The 20,533-nt window shown below is 26.2% G+C and overlaps 1 protein-coding gene across 11 annotated transcripts in view; it reads left to right on the forward strand.

Moving 5' to 3' along the window:
- The first annotated feature begins 12 nt into the window (after positions 1-12).
- LOC107448764 (Vacuolar protein sorting 35) overlaps positions 13-20,533 on the forward strand; it is a 33,089-nt gene continuing 12,568 nt past the window's right edge. Inside the window, exons 1-11 of one of the 11 annotated variants that reach the window (XM_016064077.3) lie at positions 178-242; positions 5,477-5,536; positions 6,577-6,677; positions 7,316-7,514; positions 8,498-8,621; positions 9,433-9,615; positions 10,731-10,947; positions 12,188-12,381; positions 14,577-14,673; positions 15,820-15,968; positions 19,062-19,269. In XM_016064077.3, the coding sequence (XP_015919563.1) occupies positions 6,669-6,677; positions 7,316-7,514; positions 8,498-8,621; positions 9,433-9,615; positions 10,731-10,947; positions 12,188-12,381; positions 14,577-14,673; positions 15,820-15,968; positions 19,062-19,269 (1,380 nt within the window). In that variant the 5' untranslated portion in view covers positions 178-242; positions 5,477-5,536; positions 6,577-6,668. Of the gene's footprint in view, positions 563-5,476; positions 5,537-6,576; positions 6,678-7,315; positions 7,515-8,497; positions 8,622-9,432; positions 9,616-10,730; positions 10,948-12,187; positions 12,382-14,576; positions 14,674-15,819; positions 15,969-19,061; positions 19,270-20,533 lie in introns of all 11 variants that reach the window. The other 10 variants (XM_016064079.2, XM_016064078.3, XM_071186518.1 and 7 more) reach the window with 10 other exon arrangements.

Raw genomic sequence — 20,533 nt, forward strand, 5'->3', positions numbered from 1 at the left:
TACTGGCATTCTTTTTTCCTTAAAACAGAAACAGGTTTTCTAATTCATCAAAAAAATAAACTTCTTTATAGATTTCACATAATTCATATTTTTTGAAAATTAATTGAAGAATAATTAATACTATTTTTGGCTAATTAGCTAAGTTTTTTAACTTTTACTCAAAAAGATTTGTTAAGTTTGTCCCTGTAACTGTACGTAGACATCTCATGTTTACGATTAAAAGGCTACTGGGGGTGTGTTAAGTAAATAAAAACTATGATTTTGTTATTAGTTTAAAATTTTTTAGTAAATGTATTAATAATATTCAAAGATAATTGTACTATAATTATTTATTTAACCTGTCACTTTGTTACATGCTATGTTTAATTATTTATTACATTAGCGTATCGCTCTGCAAGTTTTTCTAATTGTGAGCTTGTAAATTATACTTTTTAACAGTAATCCAATTATCCAAACTTTATTATAATTCATTTACAAAAAGTGCTCATTATACACTTGTTTCTAAAGTTACCGGTTCAATTGTTTTTTATTTTATACCAACAGTGAAATATATTTGATCACTGTAGGTCTATTATTGAGAATATTTTAAATGAGTACTGTGACATTTATCAGTCTTATCAAGTGTTTAAGAATTATTAAACTAACTAAACAAATCTAATTTATAATTATCAATCTATGATACATTTTTTGTATTCTTATTTGGCCTGTAATTAACCTAATCCATAAATGCATTCCTCCTATCTAAAAATTGGCCTTTAAAACATAAGCATAATTTTTATTTGTTGTAATTAGAATCAGCTTACACTTGTTATCTGTTTGATACAACTTTAAAATTTCTTACATTATTAAAACCAAGATTTTATTATTTATATAAAAATTTTTTACTAATTGTATCAAAACATTTAATGATATTATAGGCAATTCCAGAGTTACAGATGTGACAGTTGTAGATTTTAAGTTCCTATGAATAAGTATGATAAAAATATCAAGCACTTTTAATAGTTTTGTAGGAGTAACTTCTGGAGTCCTCTGTAGTACTTATTCGAAGTCTTATTAACTTCCATGAATTTGAAAATGTTTTAAAAAATAATTAATAAAAAATGACTGTGATAGATGTAATTCACACGAATGTCAAAACTGTACAGTAAGGAACTAATTTACAAATTTCTTCAAAATATACTGAAATTTTCAAAATAAAGTTTTTTATTTTAGGAGAGTATGACCTTTATATTATATATTTATTATTAGGAGAGTATGACTTTTTAAAAAACAATCAAGTTTTAAACATCGCGATTTTTAATAACTATGAAGATCGTGAATTATTTTGTTACAAATGTAGCATTTTGATTTCTTATGATTCTTTAAATGTATTTGTTTATGAAGAAAGAATTTTTATACTTTTTAAGTAAAATTTTTTTTAGTAGAACAAATATTTTATATATCTATACATTTTTTACATTAAAAATGATTTTATTAAGATCTATTAATTAAAAAATTCATTTTTTGATAATTTTTTGTGATTAAATAAGCTATAAATTAAATTAAGATTTTAGTCATTAAGTAAGAATTTATTTACAATGTTACAACTAATTTTAATTATTGGTAAAAATTTGAAACAAGTAAGTTTTCCCCTTAAATTTGTCATATTGTACTTTTTTTTTATTTGTGATTTTGCTATCATTGCCAAACCTTCCTTAGCTAATCAGAAAAATTTTGATCTAGATTTTTTTTTAAATTTTGCTGTAACACAATTTTTTAAGAAGTCTTCAGTAATCTGTTCAATGAAATCTTATGGTCTGTAGTAAATTTGAACCATGACCCACTTTCCAAGTTTAATCTTTATATTTTGTTAAACTTTAAAGGCAATGGGTGCAAGTGATGGAGTTTTAAATATGAAAAAAGTTCCTTCTTTGTTTGATGCAGTATATTATTTGATATTTTTTTTTTTTTTTAGTTATGGCATTTTGCGTGTCTGGAATATTTGCTTTGCTTAATTCAAAGGCTTTTCTAATTCAGGATTTTTTTTAAGAACTTAAAATGCCTGACATTTTGAACTTGTACTGAAAATCCTTGAGCAACTTTGACAAATGACTGGGCATACGTTATGAAAACTCTTTAAATTTTGATTTTACTAAACTAAACTGAGTGGCTCGACAGCCCATAGAGGGCCAAGGCCTACTGTGCCGTGCCCATCTCAGTTTCCTTGACCTTGGGCTCTGGGGTGCAGGAGCAGATGTTCCGGTTAGGTGGTCAGCCGAACGTGAAACCCCCAGTGTTTAGTTCCCAAGCATGCTTGGTACTCATTTATCGACCCACTGAAGGGATGACAGGCTGAGTCAACCTTGCCCGGCCTGAGGATCGAACCTAGGACCTATGGCCTGGGAGCGCGAAGCGCTACCACTCAGCCACCTGGCTGATTTTTCACTGTCAGAAACAAGTTATCTGCCTTGAAGTTTTTATTTCCCCCCCGATTCATAAATTAATTGCTATTAAATATATATACATTAGAAATTTTGTCATGTGGCAAACAATCTAAGATCATTGCGTATGAATATACTCCTCATACGGTGTATGCAACAGCTGTAGTAATTGGGTCATTTGTCCAGTCTGCACTTTGTACCTCATTTTGCCTAAAAAAAAATACCTGAAGAATACATCTTTTTTATCTAACGTCTGACTTTTGCAATCTCAAAAGTAAGGATTAAGTTCATGAAACACACTTAGCACTTTCACGAAAAAGGAATTTCAATAAGGTTTAAAACACTTTAATAAAATGTTCCATTGCATGTTAAGTTTAATTTTAAATAGTTTGGTGACATAATATCTATTCTAAATATGATTTTTTTATAACAACATTATAAATATTTTTCTTAGCTTTATTTGAAGTTAGAATGACCTAGATTATAGAACATTTTTAGAAAAATTACTTAACTAGTCTATAATTTTACTAAAAATAAAACTGCATATTTCCTGTTGTTTAGAAGCTTTTTTGTTGCCAAATTCAAATAATTAATCAACATCAACTAATGTTGCCAATATTTGAATTGCATTTCTTTCAAAATGTTATCACTTTGCTATTGAAAAATGTCCTCTGAATATACTTGCATTACATTTGAAATGACATGAAAATGATTTCTTTAATAGTTAAAAAGAATATAATGTTAGTAATTATCTTAATTAGTCTCTCTCAATTATATTTATATTTGTGAATATCATTTGCAATTTTCGCCTTTTTGTAAATTCAAATTCTCTATTTGTTATGAATGGAGCAAGGAAAATATTCTACATTTGTATGTACGTACATATTTTATGTACTTTGTGTGGAGAAAATCATTTAAAGCATTTAACTGAATACTACTAATAATAAAAGGTCAAGAAAAGATTTTAAAAAATATTGCCTAACTCTCACAAAATATGAACTTTTATTCAATTTTCGTTAAAAACTGAACAAAAAATTGGCTAATTAAAATTCTATCTCCAAAAAATTTTCGCGTACTTTTTTTTTTGAAACAAAAATTAGTTTTTCATTTCATTATTATAGTATTATGCTACCAGAAATAATGAAAATTTATTAAATGCTGAAAATATTTTATTAAATATTAAAATGTAGTAGATGGAATACATAAGGGCCTTAATTTCACATATTTCTTGAAAAAATTGAAGTTGAATGAAATGAATGTTCCAGTTGAAAATGAAAGCATTAATTAAATGCTAATCAAAATAAAGTTGCATACAGAGCCGGATTATACCTTTTGTAGGCCCTAGGCATAGCCATTTTTGGGCCCTCCCCTCTTTTCAAAATATGTGCTAAAATTTTCATGCATATTTTTTTTAAACATTTTTAGGATGTTAATTTACAAATTTGTTTATCGAACTTTATCTGCAATACCGACATACTGCCGATATTGCAGTTGATATCGATAATACCATTATGATTAGTTCGATCGATAACTATGTAAACACTTCACGTCAACAATATAACAACAAACCAGCAAAGAATGCCATTTTAGATGTATTAATTTCAGAAATGACTAAAAGGCGTAAAGCTTACAGTGATTTGTACGATAATTTCGGTTTTCTTGTTCACAAAAATTTGTCAGAATCTGAGATTAAACTAAAAGCGCAAAATTTGGTGAAAATTTACTCATCCGATTTAGAGGAAAACTTTGTAGATGAATTTTTACTATTTTCAAATTTGTATGAACATAAATCTGCACAAGAAATGTTGAAGGCTCAAATTAAAGATAAACTTGTGAATACTTTTCCTAACGTTCACATTGCATTAAGAATATATTTGTCGATTCTTGGATCAAATGCAGAAGGAGAAAGATCTTTCTCCAGATTAAAATTGATAAAAAATTATTTGCGTTCAAAAATGAATCAAGATCGTTTGGCATCGCTCGCACTTATGTCTATTGAATACGACATTTTGCGTAGTTTGGAATTCGACAGCATAATACAAGATTTTGTTGAATCCAAAAATTTCAAAAAAGTAATATATTAGATCATAAGATTCTGCAAAATAACTTATTACTTTAAAGCTAAATTATTTTTGTCAACAAATTTTTTTCTCCCAAGTTTTTCGTAGGCCCCTGAATTTCGTAGGCCCTAGGCACGTGCCTAGTGTGCCTATAGGGTAATCCGGCCCTGGTTGCATAACATTAAAATATACTCATTAATTTTACTTTATTTGAATTTTAAATTGAATAAGATAAGATAAAATAATAAAGCTTTAAATTTTACCTAGGTTTCAAATTCTGACAAATTTGTTTATTTTTTGTTGAATTGTCCTTATTTAATTAAATTATAAATTTCTCAATATGTTGTAGGTAATGTTTAATTTTTCATAACTGAAGCGTCTCTATTAGCAAGTTTTTCTATCAGTGAGCTATAAATTTTAATTTTTGATAGGAATCTGATGATATTCATTTTCCTATTTTCAAATATCTCATGATACACTTGTTTCTATACAGTTTCTGGTTTAATTGCCTTTAATTTTATACCAACATTGAAATAGATTTAATCAATGTGGATATACAATGAGTTTGGTAATGTTTATTAAGAGTTAAAAATCAGAATTAATTTTGATTAAAATTTTGAGAACCAAACTAAATTTTTTTCTCTACTTCTGTTTGAATGGTGCAAAAATGATCGTAAAAAGCTTTAAAGGAAATGAGCTAATTTTTTGTTTATTTTAATTTAAAAATGAGTTTACACTTGTTAGGTATAGTTAGAGCTTAAAATAAGTTCATCCATTAATAAAACTGCTGATTTAAATAGCTAATAATTAGCATTCCTATGAAAAAATGCTTACTATCTAAACTATGAAACATACTGTTATGTTTTCTAAATTTTAAAAGGTTTATTTTAAGGGTTAGTTGCTTACAAAATTAGTATTATTTTTCATTAAATTTATTATGTTTTTAATTTTTAAAACCTTTAAATTGCTTATCTTAGTTTTTTCTTCTTATTTCAGAATAAAGGTTTTAGTGAGCACTGTTAAAGATTACAAATATTTGGAGCATAAATAATAATGGTATAATTTTTTGTTTATAACTTAAGTAAATGTTTCTGTATATTTTCTGTTTCATATGTGCTTTACTTTATTATGAAGTATTTTCCTTCTTTTTTTTAAATTTGTATTTTTTAGAAATTGAAATGTTGAAAAACAAGTAATACTTTGCTATTCATACAAAGTTTTTTTTAATATTATTGATTTAGTATCTTTAAATTTCATAAATTTTATTAAGTATTCCTGTAATTGTATAAAATGTACAAGAATAAAAGCACACATTCTACTTTATACTTTGATTTCAGTTAAAATAATTATTTATTAGTGTACAAGTTTTGAATGATTTAATTTACTTAAACATTCTTTAAATAGTATCTTCTATTTTCACAATTTTAAAGAAAAAAGAAATTTTTATCAATATTTTAAATAAACAAAAAAAAAATTATATATATATAATTTTAAGTAATATATAAATTCTTTAAATGGAAGAACCTATAATCTAATTAAAGTAATCTACAGTGTCCAAATTTTTTCCCCAACATTTATAGAGAACATGTTATTTACTACCATATCAGCTGCCACACCCGTTTCATAGTTGTTTTAATTTTTTTGCCTTATTATAAATTATCTTTTTATGTTTTTAATTATATTGATTGACTTTAACAAGAATGATTTTAAAAACTACAAGTTTAAATAGGTTTAATCACTTGATTTAAAATATAGTTTCTTCTTTTTTTTTTATCTTTGCATTCTTTTAAGTGAAATAATTTATGATCAAGTGAATGTTAAGTTAAATAATTATGAATTAAGGAGTCCTTAGTCTCTAGATTTTTTTTACATCAAGCTTGGGTTCTGTGTTTCATTATGTGGAACAGGATAGTTTAATTAATCATTAACTATCAAAAGTTTTATCTGCCTGATAGTTATTTAAGATTTTTTACTTATGTGTAAAAGAAATATTTATTGGCCACAATCATGAAGAACTCTACAGTATTAGGTATATTCAATTATTTCATTTTGCTGTACTCAGTTTTCTTCGTTATGACTTTACTGTTATTTTACAGAACTGATACCTTTTGGCTTGTTATTTCAACATTGTATTCAACTGTGCTGTGTTACTGAAATATTTTGACTAGGTTTTGAAATTTTAGAATCCATGATGATGGTAATATTATATTATACTCAAAACCTTAAGCTTTGTTATTGTGGACGCTTGAAGTCATTCTCGTATGCAAATTTGCTAAGTAATTGCTTATGTGGTGTTTTTTTGTTTTTAAGAATGTGCTTTTCTTGTTAAGAATTCTTAAGAATGTGCTTTTATGTGCTTAAAACTTTTTAATAACAAATATTAAATGATGTATATTCAGTTTAATAGATTTTTTATATATATAAATAAGCTAAATAGTAAAACTGAAAATATGGTAAAATATTAATATTTTTTAATTATAATTACAATATGAATGCAATACATATCGACAATCATAAATTATTTAACAATGATAAATATCAACTCTTCCTCAAATGTTTAACAAAAATTCAGTTATATATAAAATATGTGAACTATATAAATAGGAAAAATATCTTGATATATTATGATTTTCTAAGGATGGGTTGCAACAGTATAATAATTTTATCGCCTTGCACAAGTAAGTACTGTATATAAAAGAATAGATAGTCTTAAAATAGTGATAACATTTCTTAATTCCATTAAGAAATAAACAAATTTCCATCTTAATATTTCAAATAATATACAAAACAAGTAAAATCTTTTTAATAATTTTGAGTTTCATACTTGTTTCATAGCCTCAAACTCCTCAGCTGTCACCCCAGGAAGAGCAAGAAAAGCTTCTCGATGAAGCCGTTGGTGTTGTTAAAATGCAAGCATTTCAAATGAAAAGATGCCTTGACAAGACTAAATTGATGGAGGCTCTTAAACATGCCTCCAATATGCTGGGAGAGTTGAGAACTTCATTACTGAGTCCTAAAAGCTACTATGAATTATGTATCCTTTAAGATTTTGATCGTTTCAACTATTGTTTTGATATTCCCAGTAAGACATAATAGTTTTTCTTTAGCATTTCACCCGAAGTTTATATCTATTTAACTATTGTATTACAACAAAACTTATTCCCGTAATATTTAAAAAAAAAGTAGAACAAGACTTCCATACAAATTTGTTTAAATGCTCAATCTTGAGGTGGTTAAGAATGATAGACAATTTGTTTAAATAATCTTTGTGATTTGTGATACTTTCAGTTATAGTCTCTTATAAATTTAATAAACAAATAAATTTAACATACTATAGTGATTTGGATAGATGGAATATTCTTTGATCTCGCTTTTTATTGCTTATATTATTTTAAATTAAAGTATCAACAATTTTGTTCAAAAATTAAGAATTAACTTTTAAAAAAAAATAGCTCTGAAGATTTGTGAGTGACATTAGTATGCTTTTAGCTTTTACTTGATACAACAGTATTAAAAAAAAATTAAAATATTCATTACCTAGATTTTTAAAAATGTGTCCAATATCACCCTAGAATTTTAAATTCTATTTAATTTTTGCATTGTATTAAATTTCAACTGTAGTGAAACTCCTAAATTTTATGAATCTTTTCGTAGTTAATGTGTTTTAAAAATTCTTTTCCCGAAGGAACATTTTTTAATTATTTTGCTAATGCTGATTGCTATTTTTTTACACTATTTTAAATTTTTAAAATGTGAAGTAATTACACAAAAATATAAAGATATTTTCCTGAATGCATATTCATCTCATTCTTTGGTTTCTTTTTTATGGAATTTTCAAGTTTATTTGGAGTTTATATTCAAGTTTTAAGTTTTTAATTAAATAATTCTAAAGTTTAAATAATTTGAAAGACCTTTTCCATTTAGTTTTACTTGCATACATAGAATAATGTTTTTTATTGTTTTCCGTATCTTTTTTTTGTTTTGACGCATGGTTTATTTATCTTAATTCAAAATTAGATATGGCTGTGTCAGACGAATTACGTCATTTAGAGAGTTATTTATTGGATGAATTTCAAAAAGGACGAAAAGTAGCAGATCTTTATGAGCTTGTACAATATGCTGGAAATATTATACCAAGATTGTGAGTTTGAGAATTTTTTAAATCCATGTTTATTTAGCAATATTTCCCTGCTATTTATCATGGCTACATGCCATCTACAAATAAATATTTTAATCTAAATTTCTTTTTGACTATCGAATTGTGATATGGTTTAGACATTTATATTTAGATATATTATTTATTTTACTAAAGATATAAATTTACTAGAGATGTTAAAATATAAGATTAATATGTTATGTAGTTTACTAATAACAATATTTTCATGCCTTATAGAGTTAATAAGAACTGTTAACAGTAAAAAGCATGAAATTATCTCTATTAAAAATATTTTTGACACAAATGAAAAAGTTAATTCCTTGAAAACCAAGTATGTATTTCTCTTATGATAGGAAAAATGCTATACACTTGCATTTGATAGTTGACAAGCTTTTTTTATGCATACATGTAACCTGTTATGCCTATGATATTATGCCCTGTTTAACTATAGAGTTTTGTAACATTTATACTTTAACCAAAATTCTGAAAATATATCAGCATTAACCATATCATCAATATTATTACATATCTCTGCAAAATAACAAACAATTCTTGTTCATGATTAATGGCCATTTAGAGTAGACTTCTAAATTTTGAAATAAATAGTAATAATGGTGTATCAGGAGACATATGTTTAAATAAGTTATTTTTATTATTATACTGCATTTTTTATATTATACTATTTAGAAGTATTCTTTTTAAATAAATGAGAAGGTGAATTTTGGGTATAGGTTTCCACTTAAATTGTTCTAACTGAGATGCAAGAAAATAATTTATTAAAATTTATTATTTACAGATATCTGCTTATTACCGTTGGTCTTATTTACATGAAAACCAATGAACACTCCAAAAGAGATATTTTAAAAGATGTTGTAGAAATGTGTAGAGGAGTTCAGCATCCATTAAGGGGGCTATTTTTGAGAAATTATTTGTTGCAGTGCACTAGAAATATTCTTCCAGACGTAGATGAAAATGACCCGTATGTATTTCTCATTTGAACATATTTATACCACTCTATTTTTTTTCAACTATTGTTTCACTTGGATAAAGTTTCAAAAAAATGTATTCATATATTTATGAATTAAACTTTTTATACTCATTAAAAAACAATTCATTATTTTTATCTTTCATTGCTCTTAAGTACACTGTAACTCATTAATTTCAATATATCCATTATTTTTTAAGTTTTTAGAAGAAATAAATGACATAATCAGCTCTTATCTTTTATTTAAGCAAATAAATAAATAAATGATAAAAAATCGAAAATCTCGAAAAACCACCCGTCCTCGGCGGTCAAAAACTCCCCGCGGACAACGAATTCCTCAAATCCGACGTCCGCGCGGACGGCCATTTTCCCGTAATGTTGCAATTATGAACATCTACCTAAATGGAAAACCTCTTTCAGATTTCTGTGCAGAAACCTCTGTAAATCATTGGCTTGATTGTGGAACTGGCAAACGTCATATTGGATTCATTTTAAAAACTCAGTACCTTCGGATAAATTGACATTCCAGATAGCTTGACCTTTGTCATTTAAATTATTTCATAAAAGAAAGAAATTTTTTCATAAAAGAAATACTAGGTTACTATTAGTAACCTAGTATTTCTTTTATTACTGTATAATGTAATCCTAGTATTTGTAATTCTAGTAACTACTGATTAATTGTGCAATTTATATAAATGTTTGTAATAAATAAGAGAAAATTATATTTTTATTTATTTAGAAGCTACTGGTTAGTTTCAAAGGAGGACGGGTACACTGTTGGACAAGTCGTCCTCGGGGACGGGTAAAATTTCTGAGTTTTTTCGAGCCCTGCCACTTAGTAATATTTACTGCCTCATACATTCTAGGCCTTTTATTGGTTATTTAGTACAAAATTTTGAACTAAAACAATTTTATTACAAACAGCAATGCTATTCCAATTGCATTTAATCACCACTCACAGATTGCATCAGCTTGTAATGTTTATATCCATGATGCAATTGTCCGAACAATTCATCTGACTTTGTATTAAGAGCACTCTTGTATGTGAATTTTTTTTTATTATTCTTGTTCCGTTTGTTTAATTACTGAATTGCATATTTTGTCTACAGAAATGCTGAGACCATTGGAACTGTAAAGGATTCAGTTGATTTTATTCTTCTAAATTTTGCTGAAATGAATAAACTTTGGGTCAGAATGCAGCATCAGGGTCATTCCCGTGACAAAGATAAAAGGGAGAGAGAACGACAAGAACTGCGGTTGTTAGTCGGCACAAATTTAGTTAGACTTTCACAGTTGGACACTGTAGATATTGAAAAATATAAAAAGGTTTGCATTTTCTTATTAAAGGCATTGAAAGTTATATTTATTAATGTGTTTTTAAAACAGTAATATATTTAAATTTTTATAGTTCTTAATTATAGATATCTTTAATACTAAAGGTGAGAATGACAGATATTGTTTGGTTATTGTTTGACCAATATTGTTTAGGGTTTTATTTTTTTACTAGCCATACATCGTTATTTTAATTAGTTTTAGTCATTCTACCATCTATTATTGATCTTGTTTATTTATCTTTATTTTATTAATCTTGTGGTTTCTTTTTCTTAATTCTCTTACAACTTCAACTTAATTCTCTTACAACTACAATGAAACAAACCACAATAATCAAAATCCCATAAAATAGGACAAAAATGGCAAAACCTTAATGAAATTTTATTGTGTAAAATATTCTTATTTATTGAATTAAAACGCAATCTCTCATATTGTACAAATAAAAATAAAGGCAGTAAATTTTCTTTGTAATATTAGCATAATTTTTTTTGTCTATTTAATTATGTTTGAAAGATTACTTTTTTAGAAACTATTTTTTTAAAAATAAAAAATTTTAAATCTAAAAAGTATGTTAAGTTAAATTAATTTGAGGCATTTAATAAATTTGTTTGCTATTCATTGAGCAGTTGCCTTACAAACACAAACTTTTTATTTGGGTATGTGCTGGAGTCTTCTGATTTGAAGTTTATTCTGGCTGGCTGATTTTAACGATGATGTGGTCAAGTGTTTTTAGATTTTTTTTCTAAGTTTTTTTTATTCTTTTCATTTTACTGAAATCCTGGGCACTGGCTATGATATTTGGTTCAGCTACGACCAGGATTTGTAGACTCCTGGATATATGGCTGAAACAGCAAAAGATGTAAAAGTGTAAAATTTTAAAAAAAAAAAAAAAAACCTTGTTAAGTTTCAATTACCTAAGCTGTTTAAGATGAGAAAAATCTGAGAACAGTTTTTAACTTTTGTTTGGATGTTTGGCTATGACAATTTGATACATATAATTGAAAATTATTGATCAAGAGGCACAGGAAAAAAATAGTTAATAAAATAATTTGAAAGAAAAACAATTTCTGGTAAAAGGAAAATATAGATTTTATTTTTAATTATTGTTATTTTTATAGCATTACCTTTTGAGATTTACTCATAAAAATTTACTTAGCTAGTAAATTTTTATGAAAAATATGTTTTAATATTTGTTAGCAACAATTTTAATGAACATAATTCTTATTCCTTTAAGATGGTTTTGCCTGGAATACTGGAACAAGTGGTTAGCTGTCGGGATGCTATTGCCCAAGAATATCTGATGGAGTGTATAATTCAAGTATTTCCTGATGAGTTCCACCTGAGGACATTAAATAATTTTCTCAAAGCCTGTGCAGAACTTCATCAAAATGTTAACGTCAAGAATATAATTATTTCTCTTATTGATAGGTAACAGCTTTTATTCTAAACAATTTATAATATTTTTTTTCCTTTTTCTCTACAAGGTATTGTTTGCTTATATATTATTTCTTCTTTCTTGTAGAACTTTTACCTGCTTTTTTTTCTTCTATCATTTGAATTCAAAATAGTTTTTTTTGTGTTTCAGTATTTTTTTATTTTAAAGAGAAGAAAAATTTAATACAGTGTTTTAAATTTGAAATGAGATTTGGTGATTCTGAAGTTAAGTTATGCTCTTTTTTATTTTGGTCTATAAAATATATTTCCATTTTAAAATGAACTAATAAGAGTGAGACGAAGAAAATAAATTTCTGGTCAATAATTAAATTTTTTATGTTTGCGCAACATTTTAGAAAGGGAAAAAAACGAGTTCACCAATTTTTTGTGATTTTTTTCTATGTATCTCTCATTATGTGAGATCAAAACAACCCAAAACTAACCACACGAAGATGATTGCACAATCAAGTTCCACCTTAACTATACCCCACCAACCATCCAATTTTTTGGTGGGATATTTACATTATATTTACAACTATGCACAAAGATTTTATACAGAGTTATATTCTTTGGTTTATTGCATTGCTAAGGTTCTTTTTTTTTACTTACTACACATCTAATATCTAATTTTTTTGAATAAATAAGGCATAATCTATCTCAATATATCTATCTTTAACTTCATGTTAATATATTTTTGAAGCCTCTGTCACAAATTTGAGATTTCTCTAATTTTGGTATTTCTCTAATGCTCATAAAGTCTGAAATAATGTGCATTTGATATCATCACTTGAATTGTGCAACATTAGGAAAGGCTATACTGCTGAAGAATCCTAATTAATGATTTCAAAGTAAAGCAAGGGTTGAAAATCTATCTTCGGTAGTACGAAAATTCCAGTGAACTTTTCTTTGAGACGGGTTGTTGTACTTTTACGATTCTTCTCATGTACAACCTAAGGATTGGGTTGACGATAGTTAACCGTCTGGAACGGGGACAGACCAACAGGATCATGATTTGCTAATTTTCTGGACAATGTCATATAGTGATGGCATTTAAAATGTACAGCAGAAATTATTGTTGACAGGAATTTGTTTAGTAAAGACCAAATTTGGAATTACCGAAGATAAAGTTTAACACTCTTTTATTCTAATAAATTTATAATTTTATTTCCTTTTTTGCACAAAGGCTACATTTGCTTTGAAATCATTAATTTGAATTCTTGTGTGCTATATCCTTTTCCAATGTTGCATGACTTAAATTAAGATATTAAACACAGATTGTTCATGAAACTACCTTCTTTAGCGAAATACCAAAATTACTCTATCAATTTTAGACTGTGAAAAAATGTGTCAAACTTATTATAGGTACTATGAATAAAATATGTAAATATAAAGCTAGAAATGGATATATCCAAGCAACACTAAAATTTAGATCAGTTATGCTTCATTTCTCCAAAAATTCAGAATTCAAATGTGTAATAGATATAAGAAAATGAACCTTAAAAATACAGTAAGCCAATGAGTCCTTCTCCATTGAAAATCTTTGTAACTAGCTATAAATATAATGTGAAAACCACATGAAAAAAATTTAGATGATTGGTTGGGTAAGGTGTGGTTAAAACTTGATGTGCTACGGAGTTCATCTACATTCTTAGGTTGTTCTCATCTAACATAGCAACGTAAAAATCATGAAAAAATGGAAAATTTAAACTTTTTAGCTATTTGAAGATTTTTAAAAAGGCCTGATATTTTCAAGTTTTCATTAATTTTAAGTACAATGCCCAAGCAGAAGATGTAAACTATATTTAAAAAATTTATGCTGTTTTTATTATTATAACAATTGGCAACTTTTTCCCTCTAACGTGTTCCAAAGTTCATACATTTATTTCTTTTTTATACCCACTTTGTTAATCATATTATGTAAAAAAAATTTTGAAAAGAAAAATTTTAAAGGTTTGTTTTTTACATTTTAATTTAATGGATTTTTTATTATGTATCTATGCATCTTACGTATGCCACAAGATATTTAACTTAGTAATTTGATTATTAAAATCATGTTTTTGTTCTGTTATTTTTTAAACTTTGAAATAACTAACATTTATGATATATTTGTACAAACTCTTATTCACAGTCATTTAAAAAAGAATATTATGACTGAATATATTTATAATAAATATTTTTCACCTTTGTAGATTAGCTGTTTTTGCAACTAGAGATGATGCCACTGGTATTCCTCAAGAAATAAAGCTATTTGATATTTTTTCAGACCAAATTGCCCAAATTATTCAGGTAACTTTTTTCTTCTTCTCAAATTTGCATTTCAAAATTATTACTTTTTTCAAACTTTTATTGTATTTTACTTTTTCAGCTTGTTACTTTTTATTTTTACTTACTACTTTTTATTTTTATTATTGTATTATTGCTTTTAAAATTTTCAGTGTTCTTAAGTTATTTTATTAAAAAATTCAATAACATTTAGAGGCAAGATTTTAAAAAAGTATGAAGTGAAGGGTTTTCTATATTTTAAATGCAGCAAAACATCTTATGATATTCAGATTTGCCATTCCAAAAAACTTCAATTCATCTCTTAATGATTTGATTTCAAAACAATGGAAATAAAAAATTCAGTTATCTCAGAATTGTTAAACATGAGTATAGGGACCATATAATAATTCTGACAAAAATATTTAGTTTCAATACTCATTGCATTTACATTTCAAAATTGTTGACATTTTTTTATCGTTTCATTTAAGAAATACTTAACCAAGTAACAAATTTAATAGGGTCCATTCACTAATTTACATTAGAATTATGAATTTATTAAAGTTTTCTTAGTTAACTTAATTCTTTACTCTTTATAAATTCAGATTGATTAGAATTATGAATTTATTAAAGTTTTCTTAGTTAACTCAATTCTTTACTCTTTATAAATTCAGATTGATCAATAATATTAATTTTGTTAATGTTTTGTTGAAAATGCTTGTATAAATAACTTTCATTTGAATATAAAAAATACTCTCGACAACTTTTTAAATAATAGTTGAACAAATTATAATTTTGATTTAAAATAATTTTTTTACTTAATTAAAATAATTAATTTAAAAAAAAATAGAATGTAGCATTTAATATTGAATACATGGTTGCTAATTGATGAAATGATACAATTTATGGTTGCTAATGTAATCAAGAAAAGAGTTTTTTTTTTGTTTGTCAGAAACTAGTTACTTTTTCATGATTATGTAGAGCCTTATAAATATGAAGAACTAGCTACAATAGGAAAAAAAATTCTTATTATTTCGAATATCCTAATTAAGATTTTAAAAAAAATGCTTAAAAATGTTTGAGTACTTAAAAGGTACTTATATTTTGTGTAAAGATTTAGCTACACGCCTTGTCTTGGAATATAATATATATTTTTTCTAATTGTTCACATAGTCTAGACAAGGAATGCCTTCCGAAGATACTGTTGCCCTGCAAGTATCTCTTATCAACCTAGCCTTGAAATGCTACCCTGATAGAGTGGACTATGTTGATAAAGTCTTGGAGACTACTGTCAGCATATTTGAAAAGTGTGAAATGAAGAGGTTAGTAATTCTGTCTTTATAATGGTTAAATATATATTTTATTGTAAATATTTGTGCCATTTTCTAAATATTATTGAATAAATACAGTCGGACCTCTATTTAACGAAGTCGCTAAATCCCGATAATAAGTTCGTTATATAGAAAAGCATCTTTTGAAATACTTAAAAGACGCAAAACAAGTTTAAAATTCAGAAACACTAGACATAATTAAAATAGCAATGGATACACCTTTGAATTGTAAAGTAGTATCTACTATTTATTTTATAAATCTTAATCGTAAAAGAAATCTGCATGGAAAGCAAGAATAGAGCAAAACATTATTCAGTGTTACACTATCATGCTACATACATTTTCAACTAAAAACAGCTAAATCTATGCATAAAATTATAGCTGCATTTATTATAAAAGTAATTTTAGACATACATTACCACATGCATTCTAAAGTTTAATTGCTACTGATAAAATCCGTTAATTTTGTCGTTTGAGTTTTTCGTTTAAAATGCAAACAAAGAGAGGGAAAAGGATTTTACCTCTTTCTCTAAAAGTTCGAAAATCAATTCAAGGTCATTTCCCCCATAAAATTCGTTAATAAGTTTAAAATGTTCTGAAATATTTTAATAGAAATAGAAAAAGTGGATCTCAAAGAAAAGTTCGTTAAATAGAAAATTCACTTCGCTATTTGGAAGTTATTTTACGAAGAAATTCCCAAAATGTTCTTGGTTCCTCGAAAAAATTCGCAAAATGGAACTTCGTTATATAGAAGTCCAACTGTATATCGAATTTGATTTAGTATATTTTTTGATGTAAAATTATAATTTAAGAAGATGAATAATTTCAGTCTTGAATGCACTTTAATAAATTTGTTCACACTTTGCTTGATTTTGCAACTTTTGTATGTAATTTATATGTTGTAACATAAATAGCTCTAAACATAATTAACTAATAATATTTGAGAACACTAAAGATTTATTAAGTTAATAATGCTAGTAAGTAAAAAAAAATTATTATCGATTTTGTTTTTAAACATCTTAATACAAATAAGTACCTATTTTGAACCTTAAAAACAATGAACTGATTAATGTGAAATTTTGAAAGAATTTCTTCTATTTTATTTCTAATCATGAACAGAAAAATCGACAGCTTTTCTGTCAATTAGTCTTATTATTTAAAGAAAAAGTATAAGTTTTATAAAATATTTACTAATTATATGTATAATAGTGTAAAATTTAAAAACATTTTCAATTTTGCAAACTTTGCCTTCTCTAAGAAGAAATGAAATCATGACGGATTTTTAGCTTTCTCTGAGGGAAAATTCATTTTGTAGTCTTCAGATTATTTTATATAATTTTTAAAAAAAAATTTGAACTGCATGGTTTAGGGGGGGGGGAATGTTGATAATATCTTTTGATACTACTTCTACAGTTTATTTTCTAATTTCAGTTGATTTGTTGATTTTTAAAGCTGATGGAAATTAGTTTGAAAACATTTGTGATATTATATTACTAGGAGACTAAATTCTCTGTTTGTGGCTGCCCTCTAACTTTGATGATTAGTTTACAGAAATTGTTTCTTAGCATAAAACAGTTTTTTCTACAAAAGTTGAAATTATTCTTTTAAAAAATATATGTACTATAAGGAATTCTATTTGCTTAAATTTGTACCCTCCCACTTCCACATCCAGTAGTCATTGTTTTAAATTAAATGTTTATTTTAAGTCAAATTTGATTGGTAAGTCGTATGAAAGATCTCTTATAATTATATTCCCCTTATGACTCCAGTAAGATTTATGACTGATTATAAATAATTTTACTTGGTAAGTACTTTTTTGAAAATAACGTTTAAAAGTGATATTGTTATAAGTGATAAAGTAATAAGTATTTTATTATTATAAATTTGGTGAGTTCACAACTGGAATTTAATTTTTCTTCTGCATACCAAATAGGCTGATGTATCATACATTATGTATCATACATGTATCATACATTACGTATCATACATTATGTATCATACATAGGCTGATGTATCATACATAGACTGATGTATCATCATGCATTATTAGCCAATTTACATGAAGCTGATTGTTAAGTTCTAAACCATTTAGCAAACCTTTTTAAAGATAATTTGTGATAGCATATTACGTAATTTGCATAAAAAAATAATACATAATTGTAAAACCGTGGATTTACACGCAGGTTTAACACGCAGATTTAAATTAGTTTATTTTAAAATGTGGCATAAAAAGGTAATATAGTAGAATTATATTATAGTAAATAAATAACTCTTTTAGTTTTAAGCTCTTAATTTAGAAAACAATCAAATAAAAAAAAAACCTAAGTGCTTTACGATAGGTTTTAAGAAAAGTGGCTTGGCAACTATTTTCTTTCTAATGTTATGAACTCTAAAATGGAATTTCAAAAATTTGATAAAACAAATACGATTTATTTTTTTTTTTTTTTTTTTTTTTTTTTTTTTTTTTTTTTTAAACAATTGATAGTTTATCTTACAAAAATACCAAACATATAAAAATCTCAATGCTGAATTTTATAGCATTTACATTGATTTTTCTATATAGTCAGGCATAGAGTTTTCTGGCTGCAAGGTGAGATTATCCTGTGACCAATGACTGGACCACACATGTGTCAATTATTAGCCACAGGTTATTTATAATATTTATGTTATTTAAGTTGAAAGTGCACCTAGGGGTGCTGAAATCGGTTCTTTGTTTTATAAGATGAATCAGTTTTTTTAACGGCTTATTAATCTTATTATTTTGTTGTAATCTTATCATAATTTTAATCTTCTAATTTTTCAATTGAATATTTGAAATGAGTGTCTATCAAGCACTTTTATTTTATGACTAATAAATTTCTAAAACAAATAATTTAGTTTTTGTAAATTATATTTTTAACCATATAAATTATATTTTCTCATGAAAACTATTTATTAGTTAGTTGTTTTTCTTTGTTGCCTTTATTATTGATAGTATTTTATTCTTTTCCACAATAAACATGTTTCTTAAAACTTATTATTTTTTTACTATTTTTTGTAGAATGGAATATAACATGCCATGTACACGTTTATTATTTTTTGTAGAGTGGAATATAACACGCCTGTTTCCAAAGAACTTGTGAAATTATTGAAGATACCTGTTCAGCACTATAACAATATACTCACTGTCCTAGAGCTTAAACATTTTGGAAATTTGATGAATTTCTGTGACTATAATAGCAGGAAATCAATGTCTTGCTTCCTCATTAATAATGCCTTAGAAAACGAAACTTACATACCTACCCAAGAACAGGTATTTATGATTTTTGTGTTCTTCCCATTATAAAATATGTGATTTATGAAAGCAAATGTTTTTATACTGTTATTGATAAATTTTTAGGATGTGAAAATAATTTTATAAATACTTACAATGAATTCAACATTAATTTGAGTTCTATATTTATAAAGTAACTAAGTTTTCAGTGATGTCATCGATTGTTAAATCTTCACAATCAGTACACCTCAAGCTGTGCTGGTAATTGGTTAAAACAGGACAGGCATGAGATTTTGCATCAGATTTATGATTTTTTGCTTCTTTTATGATCGCAATTTTTGTTATTTTGAAATTTTGATTATGTTGCAAAATCATCAACTGCTATAAGTTTTCTGTGCTTTACTTTCTAAAAGGTACAAAAATTAATCAGATAAAACTTTAAATCTATCGATTGATAAAGATTGATTTCGTTTGATTTCAATTTATATCTTTCAATGTGCGTTGGAGATAATTTATTAATTTTGTGAAGTTTTGTAAAGTCTCTACAAACCGGACACTACTTTTTCTAAATAAATTGCTAGCTAAAAAAAAGCAACTTTTCACCATTTTTAAAGTATGTAAATAAAACTTTTTGCCTTATCCATATCTAAAAATAATGTTAAGCTATTTCACCACCGAAAAATCAATCTGTCTCCTGTCACCTTGCCTTATCTTTGTAAAGAAAGGAGAGAAAATGGTACTGCACTCCTGAAATAATTCTGACATCAGCATCTTTTGATCTTTTCATCTGGACCACACAGGTTATGAGACCCCTCAAGTTGAAATGACTTCTCCCAATGCTTCTTCCCCATTGAAAATTTCTTTAATTTTCTTATCAATTTGAAGACTGTATTTAACACAACTGGGGTAAATAAAAAAGAGAACAGAAGTATAATCTTTGAGGTGTTTATGTAAATGAAACATTTATTCATGCACTTGATAGCTGATCAATTGTGAATAATCATCTCTATAGGTCGTCATGACTTACAGGTACACATAATTTTTTTTCCTGTGAATCATGGGAGGTTTATTTTCCAAGAAGGTATTAATCATGTTCCCTATCAAATGATAAGTAGGTGTAAGGGGATGTGAACCTAATAATTGAAACGGACTGAGGACAGTACGCTCCTATTTGGTATCATATGTCTAACTTGAGTATCTATGCTAATAGGAAAATTATATTTATTTATCTGTAGCTACATCCAGAATTATGTATTTATATCAAACTTCTTTATATATTCTTTTTTATCTTTCTTATTGTTTA

The sequence above is a fragment of the Parasteatoda tepidariorum genome, chromosome 10 (assembly GCF_043381705.1).
Source record: "Parasteatoda tepidariorum isolate YZ-2023 chromosome 10, CAS_Ptep_4.0, whole genome shotgun sequence".
NCBI lineage: Eukaryota > Metazoa > Arthropoda > Arachnida > Araneae > Theridiidae > Parasteatoda > Parasteatoda tepidariorum.